Source organism: Mustela nivalis, assembly GCF_964662115.1.
Source record: "Mustela nivalis genome assembly, chromosome: 15".
Classification (NCBI taxonomy): Eukaryota; Metazoa; Chordata; class Mammalia; order Carnivora; family Mustelidae; genus Mustela; species Mustela nivalis.
Window position 1 is genome coordinate 29,761,480 of NC_139034.1, and position 15,241 is coordinate 29,776,720.

The following is a 15,241-nucleotide window of genomic DNA, read 5'->3' on the forward strand; positions in this document are numbered from 1 at the left end:
TAGGGTATTCAGTGACTCCTTAAAAACATAGTGACATTTGATCATCGAGGAGTCGCAGAAGAAGAAGAAAAAGGGCAGAAGGTTTTATTTGAGCAAATTATAGCTGAAAAGGTTCCTTAATCTGGAGGAAGGAAACAGACATCGAAACCCAAGAAGCAGAGAGAACTCGCATTAAATTCAACAAAAGCCAGCCATGACTAAGACACATCATAGTCAAATTCACACACACACGAAAACACAGACAAGGAAAGAACCCTGAAAGCAGCGAGGGAAAAAAAATGTTCTTAACCTACAAGGGAATACAGGGTTGCAGCAGACCTGTCCACAGAAACTTAGCAGGCAGAAGAGAATGGCAGCATATATCTGACATGCTGAATGGGAAAAAAAATGAAGCCAAGAATACTTTATCCAGCAAGGCTGTCTATCCACAATAGAACGATTTCCCAGACAAACAAAAACAAAAGGAGTTCGTGACAACTAAACCAGCCCTGCAAGAGGTATTAAACTCTTTGAATAGGGAGAAAAAGACCAAAAACAACAAAGTCTAGAAAGCAACAGAGGCCATCATCAGAAACATACCTTTACAAGTAATGCAACAGCACCTAAACTCCTTTCTATCAATAATTACTCTGAATGTAAATGGACTAAATGCTCCCAATCAAAAGACACAGTAACAGAATGGATAAAAAAGTAAGAGTCATCTATATGCTGCCTACAAGACACTCATTTTAAACCTAAAGAGAGCTGCAGATTCAAAGTGAGGGGATGGAGAATCATCTATCATGCTAATGGACACCAAAAGAAAGCTGGAGTACCCAAATTTATATCAAACTAGATTTTGAACCAAAGACTGTAATAAGAAGGGGTCTATTCATAATTAAGGGGTCTATTCATCAAGAAGATCTAACATTGTAAAGACTTATGCCCCCAACCTGGGAGCACCCAAATATATAAATCAATAACAAACTTAAAGAAACTCATTGATAATATAATAATAGGAGACTTTAACACCCCACTTACAAATGAACAGATCATCTAAGCAGAAGATCAACAAGGAAACAAGGGCTTTGAATAACACACTGGATGAGATGGACTTAACAGACACATTCAGAGCATTTTATCCTAACGCAGCAGAACATGCATTCAAGTACACATGGAACTTTCTTCAGAAAAGATCATATACTGGGTCATAAATCAGGCCTCAACTGGTACAAAAAGACTAGGATCATACCATACGTATTTTCAGACCACCATGCTATGAAACTTGAAGTCAACCATAAGAAAAAATTTTGAAAGAATACAGATACATGGAGGTTAAAGAACATCCAATGAAAGAATGAATGGGTTAACCAGGAAATCGAAGAAGAAATAAAAAAACTTCAATGAGATGAAGTAAAAATGAAAACATGACAGTCTAAAACAAGGTGATCCTAAGAGGACCTAAGAGGTCCTTGCAATACAAGCCTACCTCAAAAAGCAAGAAAAGTCTCAGATACACAACCTAACCTTATACCTAAAAGGGCTAGAAAAGGAATAGCAGATAAAGCCTAAAGCCTACAGAAAGAGGAAAATAATAAATATTAGAGCAGAAATAAGCAATACAGAAAAAAGAACAAAAATCCCCAGTAGAACAGATCAATGAAACTAAGAGCTGGTTCTCTGAAATAATTAATAAAACTGATAAATTGCTAGGCCAGACTTATCAAAAAGAGAAAGGACTCAAGTAATAAAATCATGAATGAAATAGGAGTGATCACAACCAACAGCACAGACATACAAACAATTATAAGAGAATATTATGAAAAATTCCATGCCATCAAGCTAGGCAAATTCCTAGAAACATACAAACTACCAAAACGGAAAGAGGAAGAAATACAAGTTTGAATGGACCCATAACCAATAAGGACATTGAATCTGTAGTTAAAAATCTTCCAACCATCAAAAGCCCAGAGCCAGATGGCTTTCCAAGGGAAATCTACCAGACATTTAAAGGAGTTAACACCTATACTTCTGACAAACTGTTCCAAAAAACATAAGTAGAAGGAAAACTTTCAAACTCATTCTATGAGGTTAGCATTACCTTGATTCCAAAACCAGACAAGGACCCCATCAAAAAGGAGAATTACAGGCCAATATCCCTCATGAACATGGATGCAAAAAATCTCAACAAGAGAAACCCAATAGTACAGTAAAAGAATTATTTGCCACAATCAAGTGGGATTTATTCGGGGGCTGCAGGGGTGGTTCAATATTTGCAAACCAATCAGGGTGATATACCACATGAATAAAAGAAAGGTTAAGAACCACATGATGCAGAAAAAGCATTTGACAAAATTTTATAGCATCCGTTCTTGATAAAAACCCTCAAAACAAAATAGGTATAGATGGAACATACCTCAACACCATAAAGGCCATACACAAAAGACCCACAGCTAATATCCTCAGTGGGAAAAAACTGAGAGCTTTTCCTCTACAGTCAGGAACAAGACAGAGATGTCCATTTCATCATTATTATTTAAAATAGTACTGGAAGTCTTAGCTTCAGCAATCAGACAACAAAAAGAAAAAAAAGGTGCCCAAACTGGCAAGGAGGAAGTCAAACTTTCACTATTTGCATATGATGCAATACTCTTACGTAGAAAACCCAAAAGACTCCACCAAAAAATTGAAAATGACTTCAGCAAAGTTGCAGAATATAAAATCAAGGTACAGAAATTTTTTGCGTTTCTATTTACCAATAATGAATCAGCAGAAAAAGAAGTCAAGGAATTGATCCCATTTACAACTGCACCAAAAACTGTACGATACCTAGGAATAAACTTAACCAAAGAGGTAAAAGATCTGTACTCTGAAAACTTTGAGAGAAATTGATGGGGATGCAAAGAAATGGAAAAACATTCCACACTCATAGACTGGAGGAACAAACATTGTTAAAATGTCTATACTGTCCAAAGCAATCTATACATTTAATGCAATTCCTATCAAAGTACCTCCAGCATTTTTCACAGAACTAGAACAAACAACCCTAAAATTTGTATGGAATCACAAAAGACATCAAATAGCTAAAGCAATCCTGAAAAACAAAAGCAAAGCTGGGGGCATCACGATTCTGGGCTTGAAGCTCTACTACAAAGCTGCTGTCATTAAGATAGTATGATACTAGTGGAAAAATAGACACATAGATCAATGGAACAGAAGAGAAAATCCAGAAATGGACCCACAACTATATGTTCAACTCATCTTTGACAAAACAGGAAAGAATATCCAATGGGAAAAAGATAATCTCGTCAACAAATGGTGTTGGGATAACTGGATAGCCACATGCATAAGAATGAAACTGGATCACTTTCTTATGCCACACACAAAATTAGAAATGGATGAAAGACCTAAACATGAGATAGGAATAGAGGAGAAAACAGGCAGCAACCTCTGACCTTAGCCACAGCAATTTCTTCTAGACATATCACTGAAGGCAAGGGAAATAAAAGCAAGCATGAACTATTGGGATTTCATCAAGATAAAAAGCTTCTGCATAGTGAAGGAAACAATCAACAGAACGAAAAGGTAGCCTATGGAATGGGAGAAGATATTTACAAATGACATATTTGATGAAGGATTATTATCCAAAATCTATAAAGAGCTTATCAAACTCAACATCCCCAAAACAAATAATCCAGTTAAGAAATAAGCAGATGTGAATATATACTTTTCCAAAGAAGACATCTAGATGGCTAATGGACACTTTTCATGAAAAGATGCTTAATATTACTCATCATCAGGGAAACAAATCATAACCACCATCTCACACCTGTCAGAATGGCTAAAATTAACAACACAGGAAACAACAGATGTCGGTGAAGATGTGGAGAAAGGGAAACCCTCTATACTGTTGGTGGGAATGCAAACTGGTACAGCTACTCTGGAGAACACTATGGAGGTTCCTCAAAAAGTTAAAATAGAACTAACCCTATAACCCAGCAATTGCACAACTAGGTATTTAACCAAAGGATACAAAAATACTGATTTGAAGGGGTACATGCATCCCAATGTTTATGGCAGCAGTATCAACTACAGCCAAATTATGGAAAGAGCCCAGATGTCCATACACTGATGGATGGATAAAGATGTTAGACAGACAGACAGACACACACACACACATACACATACATACACACTCAGGCATATTACTCAGCCATCAAAAAGAAACCTTACCATTTGCAATGACGTGGATGGAACTAGAGTGTATTATGCTAAGTGAAATAAATTAGAGAAAGATAAATACCATATGATTTCACTCATATGTAGAATTTAAGAAACAGATGAACATTTGGGAAGGCAAAAAGAGAAAGAGAGAGAAGCAGTATTCTAAGAGACTTTTAAGGGTGGAGAACAAACTGAGGGTTGATGGAGGGAAGTGCAGGGATGGGCTAAATGGATGATCAGTATTAAGTATTAAGCTTTTATGTTCAGCACTGGGTGCTGTATGTAAGTGATGAATCACTAAATTAAAAAAAAAAAAACTAACAACCCCCCCCGCAAAACAAAAGGTGTCCTAAGCAAATCAATGGTATAAGCCAGACTTATTTGTGTGTGTGTGTGTGTGTGTGTGTGTGTGTAGTCAGGGAAGGTATTTAGCTTATTAAAGAAATGAAACCAGTTTGAGTTATGTAAAAATTCATCTTTCACAATTAAAATGCTAAATAACCTGTATATTACTGCATTTTGTTAGACTATAAAATGGAATCTTATGTAAAATATTAGTTTAATGAGCATATCATTAAAAAAGTGAATATTTTGATGTAAAGTATTTCACTCATGGGTACTACTACATTTTCACATTTTTAAATATAATAGCACATATTCTTAAAATAATCAGTTGTTACAACTATTACTTATATATGTATCCAAAAACCAGTCCATTTTCTACTTCTTTTTTTTAAAAACCACCGTTCTCTGTTCCTTTTCCTTTAGCCAAGTTTCTTTCCTCTCCACTTTATGGACCTCCCCCCCCACCACCATTTCTCAAATCAAAACCAATAAATATAAGAAAACACATCCCACTGAGGAAAGAATTGGGCAGTTGTAGTAGCCTCCTCAGAGAGAGGCTGACTAATAACCCTCTTGTCTTTTGATCAGGCTGCAAATGGAGGTAAATGCTTCCTCCTAGCAAGCAGCCATCTAACTAGAAACAGCCATTACCACAAAAAGAAACCTTCTGTTGATGATCCTTTATCCCCTATTTACCCTGTAGGTAGCTTTGTCTCTTTTAAGATACACGACAGAATAAATACAAGGAAATGTCAATAGAGAGGAGGAGACAGGATATTTTTCTAACCTTATGTAACTAGATAGTAAATACTGGAGCAGTTTCACTTTCCTCTTTTCCTTATATTAGCTATTTTTTGAAAAGATATCAAGAAGGTTGATGTGTCCAGTGTTCTATGTTAATTATGATCATTCAAGTGACTAATCACTTCCTTTATAATATTCCCAGTGTTTAAATTATTATTAGTAATCAACTTCACTCTTTATTTTTTCATTAGATAAGCAACTTCTATATGAATAAGGACAAAAAATTATTTATTTTACAAGTGTCAGTCATAAATGTCACAGTTTTAGCCACTGACTCTTTCCAAGGCTTTTGGTGTATTTTAACACTTTACAGCCAAGGAAAGAGAACTATGACAGGTTTTCAAAATATGATTATTAACATACCAACATACAAATGAGGAACAATGGTACTAAATTCATTTTACAATAGGGTATTAGCTTGACATATTAACAGTTAAATCCAACTCTTTAGAGAAGCATTATATTTCATGAGTTCACAATCTAATGGTTCCCTATTTCCATTCTGGGCTTCTACATACAGCAATTTATATTAATGTCTCAGGAATATGCGAATAGTGAAATATCTACAAGGGAGCCTACTGAAAAATACTAACGCTGTATGTAGCCAATGAAAGCATTATTTCAAGCGGTAGGAGACAGACGTTTATCAGCTGGTATTTGGACTATATACATCGAAATCAGTATCACTTGTCAATTTATAGATTCAAAATAAAAGCACTGAGAGGGAAAAGCAGAACAAAATTAGTATTAAACTCTTTATGATATATCACTAACTTACATAATGGGAGGAGTAAAACATAACAAGTACTTACGCATAAACACTTTTGTATTTCCCGTCTTTTCCAGTACTTGAGACCAGAATTTCGTAACTATAGAGCTCTGGTACAGTAGTGTCATCTGTTTCACCATTAATGAAACTGGAAGGAGGTGACCAGGTAAGTACTACTGTCCTTGCCTGGATGTCTGACGCCTGCAAAAACATAATATTTAAAAGCTTTTGAAACAACTGTAATATGAATAACGAACAGTGAAAATTTAATGAGGTTTCAAGATTAAATAAAATATATCTGTATCTACTTTCATAAAATGGCCCACAAATAGAAACCTGTCCATTTGTAGATGAGATATAATCTGTTACCAAAGGGCAGATGGGTTCAATAAAAATTTAAAGACCATTATGGGCCATTCAAAACTATTAGTGTAAACACCATGTTCAGTTAAAAAAGAATAGAAAAAGTCCACTTGTAATGTATTGAAAAGGTTCATTTCCTCAATGTAGAAAGTGTCTTACAGTAAGATAAAGAACAGAGAAAAATGAGCAAAGGTCATGGACCGATCAAAGAAATATAAGAAATGATGTGAAAAGCATTCATAAAAATAAATGGTAATCTAAAACAAGGTATCACTTTTCATCCAACAGATTAGAAGATTAAAAAGCTAGTAACATCTCCATTGTGTTAAGGTAAGGGTTTAGAGAAATGGGTTGAAGTATAATCAACATACAGTGTTATATTCCTTTCAGATGTGAAGTATAGTAACTCAACAATGTGACACATTTCTAAGTGCTCACCATGATGTGCATTATTATTATTATTATTATTATTTTTTTAGAGAGGGAGAGGGAAGGAAGGAGAGAGGGAGAAAGAGAGAGAGAGCAGAGGGGGGCCAGAGGGAGAGGGAGGGAAGGAGAGAGGAAGAGAGGGAGAAAGAGAGAAAGAAAGAGAGCAGAGAGGGAGGGCCAGAGGGAGAGGGAAAGAATCTTAAGCAGGCTTCATGCTCAAATCAAGAGCCACCCAGGTGCTCCCTTAAGTGTATTCTTAATCCCCTTTATTTACTTTACCATCCCCAAACTCGCATCCCCCCTGGCAACCACCAGTTTGTTCTCTGTATTTCAGAGTCTGTTATTTGGTCTCTTTACTTCTTTGTTTGCTCATCGGTTTTGTTTCTTAAACTCCACATATGAGTGAAATCATACAATGTCTGTCTTTCTCTGACTTATTTCACTTAGTATTATACCACCTAGGTCCATCCATGTTGCTGAAAATGGTGACATTTCATTTTTTATGACTGAGTAATATTCCACTGTATATATGGTAATATACATACCACATCTTTACTCATTCATCTGTGGATGGATACTTGGACTGCTTCCATATCTTAGCTATTATAAATAATGCTGTAACATAGGAGTGCATATATATTTTTGAATTAGTGTTTTTGTTTTCTTTGGATAAATGCCTAGTAATGGAATTACTGCATCATATGGTAGTTCTCTTGATTTTTTGAGGAACCTCCATATGGTTTTCCATAATGGCCATACCAATTTGCATTCCCACCGAAAAGTATACAAGGGCTCCCTTTTCTCCACACCCCAGCCAATGCCTGTTATTTCCTGTCTTTTTTAATTTTAGTCATTCTGAGAGGTGTAAATTTTCAGCTATGTCATATTGGTCTAGTCTCAACATTTTAATTTTGTTTTGCTGCCCTTGCCTAAGGAGACAGATGCAGAAAAATGTTCTACAAATAATGTCAAAGAAATTTCTGTCCATGTTTTCTTCTAGGAGTTTTAGGTTTTTAGGTTTCAAGTTTAGGTCTTTAATGCATTTTGAGTTTATTTTTGAGTAACTATATTCATAAATAAGTGTAAATTAAAATAAGGTACAACCTTTCAACTAACACATTAGGAAGATTAAAGAGCTAGTAATAGCCACTGTATTTAACTGTTTGGAGAAATGGGCACTCTCTTAAATGTAGTTAAAAGTATATACTGGTAAGATCCCTGTGTAGATTGGAACTTGGGAACCAATATAAAAATTTACAATGTGCTTATAGTTCAATAATTCCATTCCTGAACTTTTTTCAGGGAAATAGCCTATGAACTTACATACATAAATACATGTACTTAAGAATATTTATTGCAGCACTGTTACTAATGGCAAGAAATTGGAATTATGAGCACAGTTTCTTAACACATTACAATGCAGGTTGTGTTCAAAAAGGAATGAGGAAAATATTTATGTGCTGACATTTAAACATGTCCTTAATATACTGATGCTATGTAATGGGGGAAAAGGGAAGCTACAAAGCAGTATGCATGCTATGATCTCAGTTATGTTAAAAAAAATTAAAAAATGCACACCAGTATCTGGAAATATACTGTACAAATGTACTAATTCTCACCTTCGGGGATTTTGTGCATATGTGTGGTGGGATACAGGGAGAGTTGTGAGAAAAAAACAGAAGGTCTTTGTAGTATTTTGTACATTTTGGATTACTGGAATAATTTTTGCATATGTATTCTTTTATAATAAAAATGTAATAAAGAGGGAAAAAGCCTAAGGATTAAACTAAAGATTGGTAAGAAAAGTTATCAGATCACACCTAGACTCTAATGTAAAAGCTTGCTTTAAAATTATCTCTATTTACGGGTGCCTGGGTGACTCAGTCTGCCTTCAGCTCAGGTCATGAACCCAGGGTCCTGGGATTGAGCCCCTCATCAGGCTCTGCTCAGCAGAGCAGACCCTCTCCCACTGCCCCTGCTTATGTTCCCTCTCTCTGTCTCTCTCTGTCAAATAAATAAAATCTTAAAAAAATTATATTTAATGACTATCCCAGTGTTTCTAAATATAAAACCACCGACCACTAGGATGAGGACGACCCCTATCTTAATTGGGCAGTATAATCAGTCTCTACACAAGCATGGCATTTTCCCCTTCTCAAAGTTCTTAAAGCCTGAATAAATTTAAATTTTATTCCTGTATATATTCTGCTTCTGTTAAAGCACAGAAATATATTTTACTTACTGTCATACTACCTTATAAATGTCTTAGTACTATGTTTCATTTAAAATGTGCTTAAAATGATTCTTTGTTTTAACCATGTCCATCTGGCTATTAACCTTTAACTATAGGTTACTGTAGCTTTTTTTTTTTTTAAAGAAACCTACTGTTAACATACATATATGTACAACCTTTCAAGTACACTGAATTTGTATGTACTTTCAAGTATACTGTACTTGGAATCTGATTTTATGAGATTATCCTAACTGTTAAACTGTGAGAATAAGTAAGTGAATAATACTCTGAAGGTAGGTCAGCCAGAAGCATGAACTGGCGTCTACTTTTTGAAGTTGACTTAAAAGTATAGGTGGTAGAGAGGAACTTAAGGAGGAAGGCAAAAGACTTGCCACTAATTTGCTTGATGATACTGAACTCTCAAACCTTTAGGGTCCCAGGTCTCACATACAAAAGTGAGTGGCTGAGTGAGATGATTTATTTACCATAACTAATCAAATATAGTATTTTTAAAAAGTCTTTCATTTTGGAGTAAATCTAAATTTACATAAAAGTTGGGACGATAGTAAGTATACAGAGGGCTTGTATACCCGTTGCCCAGCTTCCTCTATTAGTATCTTACATAATAATGTAATTTTGTGAAAACTAAGAAATTAACATTGGTAGAATACTATCAGCAAAATTTCTAACTAATCTATACTTCTAACATTTAACTAAATAGACTTCCAGGATATATTGTTGAATTTAGAAAATACACTTAAAAAAATTCAGACACACTGCTAATTTCAACTTTTCTAGGAATCTGCTTTTACAGAAAAAGTTTTGATCCCAACTCAGTCTATTAAAATGGTATTTTATTACTTGCACATAAATGTTAAGGCGCAAAAAAGGAGTAATTACATTGGGGTTGCTGTGGAAAACTTCATGAGAAATGAACTTTAAATAGAATTTTAAAGGATTTGGTTTGGGATATAATTTGGTAGAAAAGAAATGGGTAATTATTATAGGAACGAATAATTTGTTTCCCCCTAAGTTTATACTTATAACCTGGTGTCCAAAGAACATGTATGAGTGTGTATTTTGAAAAGTACTCTAGTAATTTCACTCCCATGGGAACCACAGATTTAGGGGAAAAGAGAAACACAAAGGACCATTAAGAAGATCACAAAGGAAAGAGGAAGACAGTCAAGTCTTGAAAAACAAGAGTAATGGTTTTTTTCATGTTGCAATCTGAACAATGCGTAAAAATGCTGTTATCTAGTGCCGGTTTCAAAGGATTATTAAAGGGTTGTAAAGAAAAGGGAGGTGGACTTCAATAAAGCTACAGTGGAATTCCTGTGTAAAGATGTAGTACCTATGTGTGTATGTGGGAAGCTGGGAAAGAGTGGATCCTAGAAATCTGAAGTAAAAGAACTGATAAAGCTTGGATTTCAGTTTGGCATTAAAGATAAAGAGGAAATGTAAGGTGATACTGATATTGTGATCAGGAAAACTTGGGGAGAGGTATGTGATAACTGATGGATATACTAAAAGGAAACAGAGAACAAAAGAAATCTATTTAATTCAATTCCTTTTTTGTTTTGAGAAACAATGGAGAAAATAACTTAGAAAAGATTAAGAAACAGATTTTCTATATAAAGTTCTAGTTGTTAGCAAAACCTACAAATTCGGGTATTTTTTTTCCCCAATTTTTTTTTTTTTTTTAAAGTAAGCTCTATGGCCAATGAATGTGGGCTTGTGCTCACGACCCCAAGATTGAGTTGCATGCTCTACCAATTGGACCATCCAGGCGACCGTGAACTTGGAACATTTTTTAGGATGCCTTAGGAGATGTGGTTCTAAATAAAGTGGTGAATAATGAGGGTAGAAAATACAGTTTGGAAATCATCTGAAATGAGTCTTTATTTGTATGCTTACTTCAGAAATAAAATTTGCTTTTTTTTTTTTTTTTTTGGTTCCTCAAATGTGTTATGTTCAGTACTTTTCAAATGTTGGTCTCTGCAATACTGTCCCCACACTAACCCTCACAGTCCACAATGCCCAACCACTACTTTTTCTTTAAATTTCAGTTCACTGGGGCATCTGGGTGGCTTAGTGTTAAGTGTCTGCCTTTGGCTCGGGTCATGTTCCCAGGGTTCTGGGATAGAGCCCCACATCACGCTCCCTGCTCTGCAGGAAGCCTGCTTCTCCCTCTCCCACTCTCCCTGCTTGTGTTCCCTTGTTTACTTTCGCTCTCTCTCTGTCAAATAAATAAATAATCTTATAAAAAATAAATTTCAGTTCATCATCCTTCCTTAGTGAAATTTCTTTTAACATCCTGTCAAGGCCTAGTCCCCCTATTATATATTCTTATAGCACTCTATCTCTGTTCTGGCACTCCACAGATATAATCTTACATTTATTGCATGACCTAATCTACTAAACAAAGTTCTGAAAGCAGGGGCCATGCCTATCTATTTCCAGCTTTCAGCACAGCATATGGCATTTTATTAGTGGTCAAATATTTACAGAGTAAGTGATACATTTAGTTTGGTGCTCTAATGAACAAGAGCATGCAAAAACAACTACATACACAAACACACACACACACACACACACACACACAGTTATACACACACACACACACACACACACACACACACAGTTATACACACACACAAGTGCGTGCTTGCGCACACACACCCCTAACCTATACTTCACAGATCACAAGTAATTTAGTAAAGATAAAAACAAAATGAACAACAAAAAAAAGCAAAACAAAACCAACAACATGACTTTTTACTATGACACAGGACTTATTTTACAAAATTACTGGCCAAGAAATTCTTTAAAAGAACTGTTTTAAGATTCATGGCCTGAAAAATAATGCTTTTGATATTATAGACTGTAACAAGTAAATGCTGCTAGTATTAACGATTATTTCATTCAAATACCAATTCTATTAAGGCTTGAAAATTCTTTTTATTAATCTAGTGATATACATTTGGATAGACATAGATTTTGGAAAGCTATTGACTGAATTTCTTATCAAACCTGCTCTTGGGCGCCTGGGTGGCTCAGTGGGTTGGGCCTCTGCCTTCGGCTCAGGTCATGATCCCAGGGTCCTGGGATCGAGCCCCACATCGGGCTCTCTGCTCGGTGGGGAGCCTGCTTCCTCCTCTCTCTCTGCCTGCCTCTCTGCCTACTTGTGATCTGTCTGTCAAGTGAATAATAAAATCTTAAAAAAAAAAAAAAGGAAAAAAAAAAACACCTGCTCTTGCTTCAGTTTACTCATCTGTAAGATAGGGAAAAGAGTACACAAAAGGTTGTTCTAGAAATTAAATAATGCATGTTTTCAAAGTACCCTGAACAGAGTCTGACACTAAGTAAACTTGTATTAGCTATTATTATGAAATAATTCTGTGTAGGTTTACATTAATTTACATGTATAAGATTAATTTTTTCAGAGACCTCAGATTAGAACGGAAGAAAACTAAAGCATCCAAATCTATTTAGTGTTGTCCGAAAAAGTAGGACCATAATACTTATTAGATAAGTACTTATTAGGTAAGTGACTGGCTTATTTCAATTTCCTAACATGGTATAAAATTAAAAGATAAGCGTTTGTGGAGAGGGTAGTAAGAGAGTAACAACAACTTTTCTGTTTCCATACAAGAATAAAGCAAAGTATTTTTTTTTGTAACTTAGCACAAGATATTTTACCATGGTTGTTTTTCTGTTTGTTTTTTTTTTTTTTTTTTTTTTGGGCAGGGAAGAGATAGAAGGTTTTGTTTTGTAAATCAAGAAATATTTTTATCAATGTTTAATAAATGGGCTTATCCTGCCCGAGAAAGCCCAGTCATCTGCTTCCACTGTATCTTGTACTTCTCCTTCCTCCACTGCACTATGTTCCAATAAACATAGTCTATTGGGTCTATCTGGCAAACTTGCCAGGATTATTCCTGCTTTCCCTCTTCCATTCCTTCCAACGTTTTCAACTTTTCTAACTCTTCAGAGGCTCAGAGAAAGTTCTCCTGATTGCTATATTTAATGTAATTCCCCTCTCCTCAGTAATGCATCACATTACCCTATTTCTGTAAAAGCTCTTTTTACTATCACATCTGATTTGGTTTTATATTTGCTTTTTATTTATTGATATATAATAGGATCTCAATAAGTATTTTGATTGGTTGTCATTATGGCAATACTGTGACTGACTGAATGAGCAACTATGCAGCTCTTGAAAGAATAATATGATGACACAGATTGCTAAGGCACAGCACAAAGAAAAAAGCCTGCCATAGAACAAAAGGGTACAGTATGATCCCTTTTTCATAAAAAGACAATAGAAAAAATATATTAGGATGGACGAACACATACAAATAAAGTGAAACTGGAAACCCAAACTGTTAGGACTAACTCAGAGGAGTGGGTAACCGGAATTTATTTCTACTCCCTATATTTGTGCATTACTTACATATTTCATCATAAAGGAGTTCACACATAACTAATAAAATAAAAATTTAATCTTAATTACTGGCACATCTATTAGCTTACTTTTAAAATGGAATGAAGTTATAGCTCCTAAAGCAGAGAAAGAAAGATGACCCATCTGAGTAACTGCGACATTTTGGTTTTTCCTTCTAGTTTTTTTCCTCTTTCTAAAGTCTTTCCTTTATAAGACTGTAATCATGGTTATCTAAATAATTTGATCAATAGCACTGTTTCCTACAATAGCATCTTTGAATGTTTTTGGTCTTCAAAAATCACATTTTTTTTTTTAAAGATTTTTATTTATTTATTTGAGAGAGAGGGACAGTGAGAGAGAGCATGAGAGGTGAGAAGGTCAGAGGGAGAAGCAGACTCCCCATGGAGCTGGGAGACTGATGCAGGACTCGATCACAAGACTCCGAGACTGTGACCTGAGCCGAAGGTGGTTGCTTAACCAACTGAGCCACCCAGGTGCCCCCAAATCACATTTTTAAATGATTAAAATATTCTGTCTGTAAAAATATCCCAATTTATAAATTCTTTGTTTTATTTTTATTAATATTTGTGCTGCAAAAAACATTTTTGTTTGTGTAGCTTTTTATTAAGACATGAGACCTCATGGTTTCAGAGAAGTTTAATTTTGATTACTAGTAAAAAAACACTTTGGGGTCTTAATGGGTTTAAAAAAGTTCAATTTGTATGAGTTCTTGAAATTAATCTTTTGTCAAATCTGATGCAAGTATTTTTCCTATTAAGATCTTAGCCTTTACTTAGGTTATTTAAAAAATAAGCAGAAAATTTTATGTAGCCAGGTTTGCTGCCTGCCTTCTCTGATTTTATTTCTTCTATTACATGTACACTTACAAAGGGTTGGGAAATACAAACCTCTTCTATAGTAACTGTTTTTGCATCTGGAGTTAACTGAATATATTTTTTATGGAAATCGTGTAGATGATTTTTAAAAACTGGTAATTAGTTGTAACCACACTATTTATTACATCTTTGTTCTAATGATTTTCAATGCCATTCAGCATACATTAAATCCTAGTTTAAAAAATGAACTGACTGAATATTTTGTTTCACTAACAATTCTTTCTTATGTCAGATCTACATCGATCCATTATCAATATCACATTTTTACAGTTTTTCTTTTCTTTTCTTTTTTTTATTTAAGTAATCTCTACACTCAGGTGGGGCTTGAATTTACGACCACAAGATTAAACGTCATGTGTTCTTCCGACTGAGCCAGTCTGGTGCCCCTGATATAATTAAGTTTTAAGCAAGGCCTGAACTAGAATACACCAAAACCCTACGCGAATAATACTTAATATAAATGTTAAGAAAATACATGCAATACTTACCACTGGCTTGACAATGTTGGAAAGAAGTGCTTCAAAAGCTTTAGTTTCTTCATCTTTTTCTAAAAAAGAGAAAGAAAAAAAAGATTATTTAAAAAATGAACTTAAATATAATCATCCCTCTCTTTCCACAATATGTCTTCTGAAACTATGTTGGTAAACTGAGATTTTTATTTCCTAATTTTTACTTTAGTTCATATTCAGCAGTTTGTAGTTCTTTAAGATTCTTCTGCTTTAGTTTCTATTTCCACTTTAACTGTGATCCCT

At 34.8% G+C, this 15,241-nt stretch overlaps 1 protein-coding gene across 5 annotated transcripts in view; it reads right to left on the reverse strand.

Annotated features, from left to right (window-relative positions):
* FNDC3A (fibronectin type III domain containing 3A) overlaps positions 1–15,241 on the reverse strand; it is a 173,755-nt gene that overhangs the window by 48,553 nt on the left and 109,961 nt on the right. For all 5 annotated transcript variants that reach the window (XM_082701580.1, XM_082701578.1, XM_082701579.1 and 2 more), the window contains 2 exons: positions 14,978–15,036; positions 6,165–6,322 (listed from right to left, as the gene is read on the reverse strand). In XM_082701580.1, the coding sequence (XP_082557706.1) occupies positions 6,165–6,322; positions 14,978–15,036 (217 nt within the window). The remainder of the gene's footprint in view (positions 1–6,164; positions 6,323–14,977; positions 15,037–15,241) is intronic.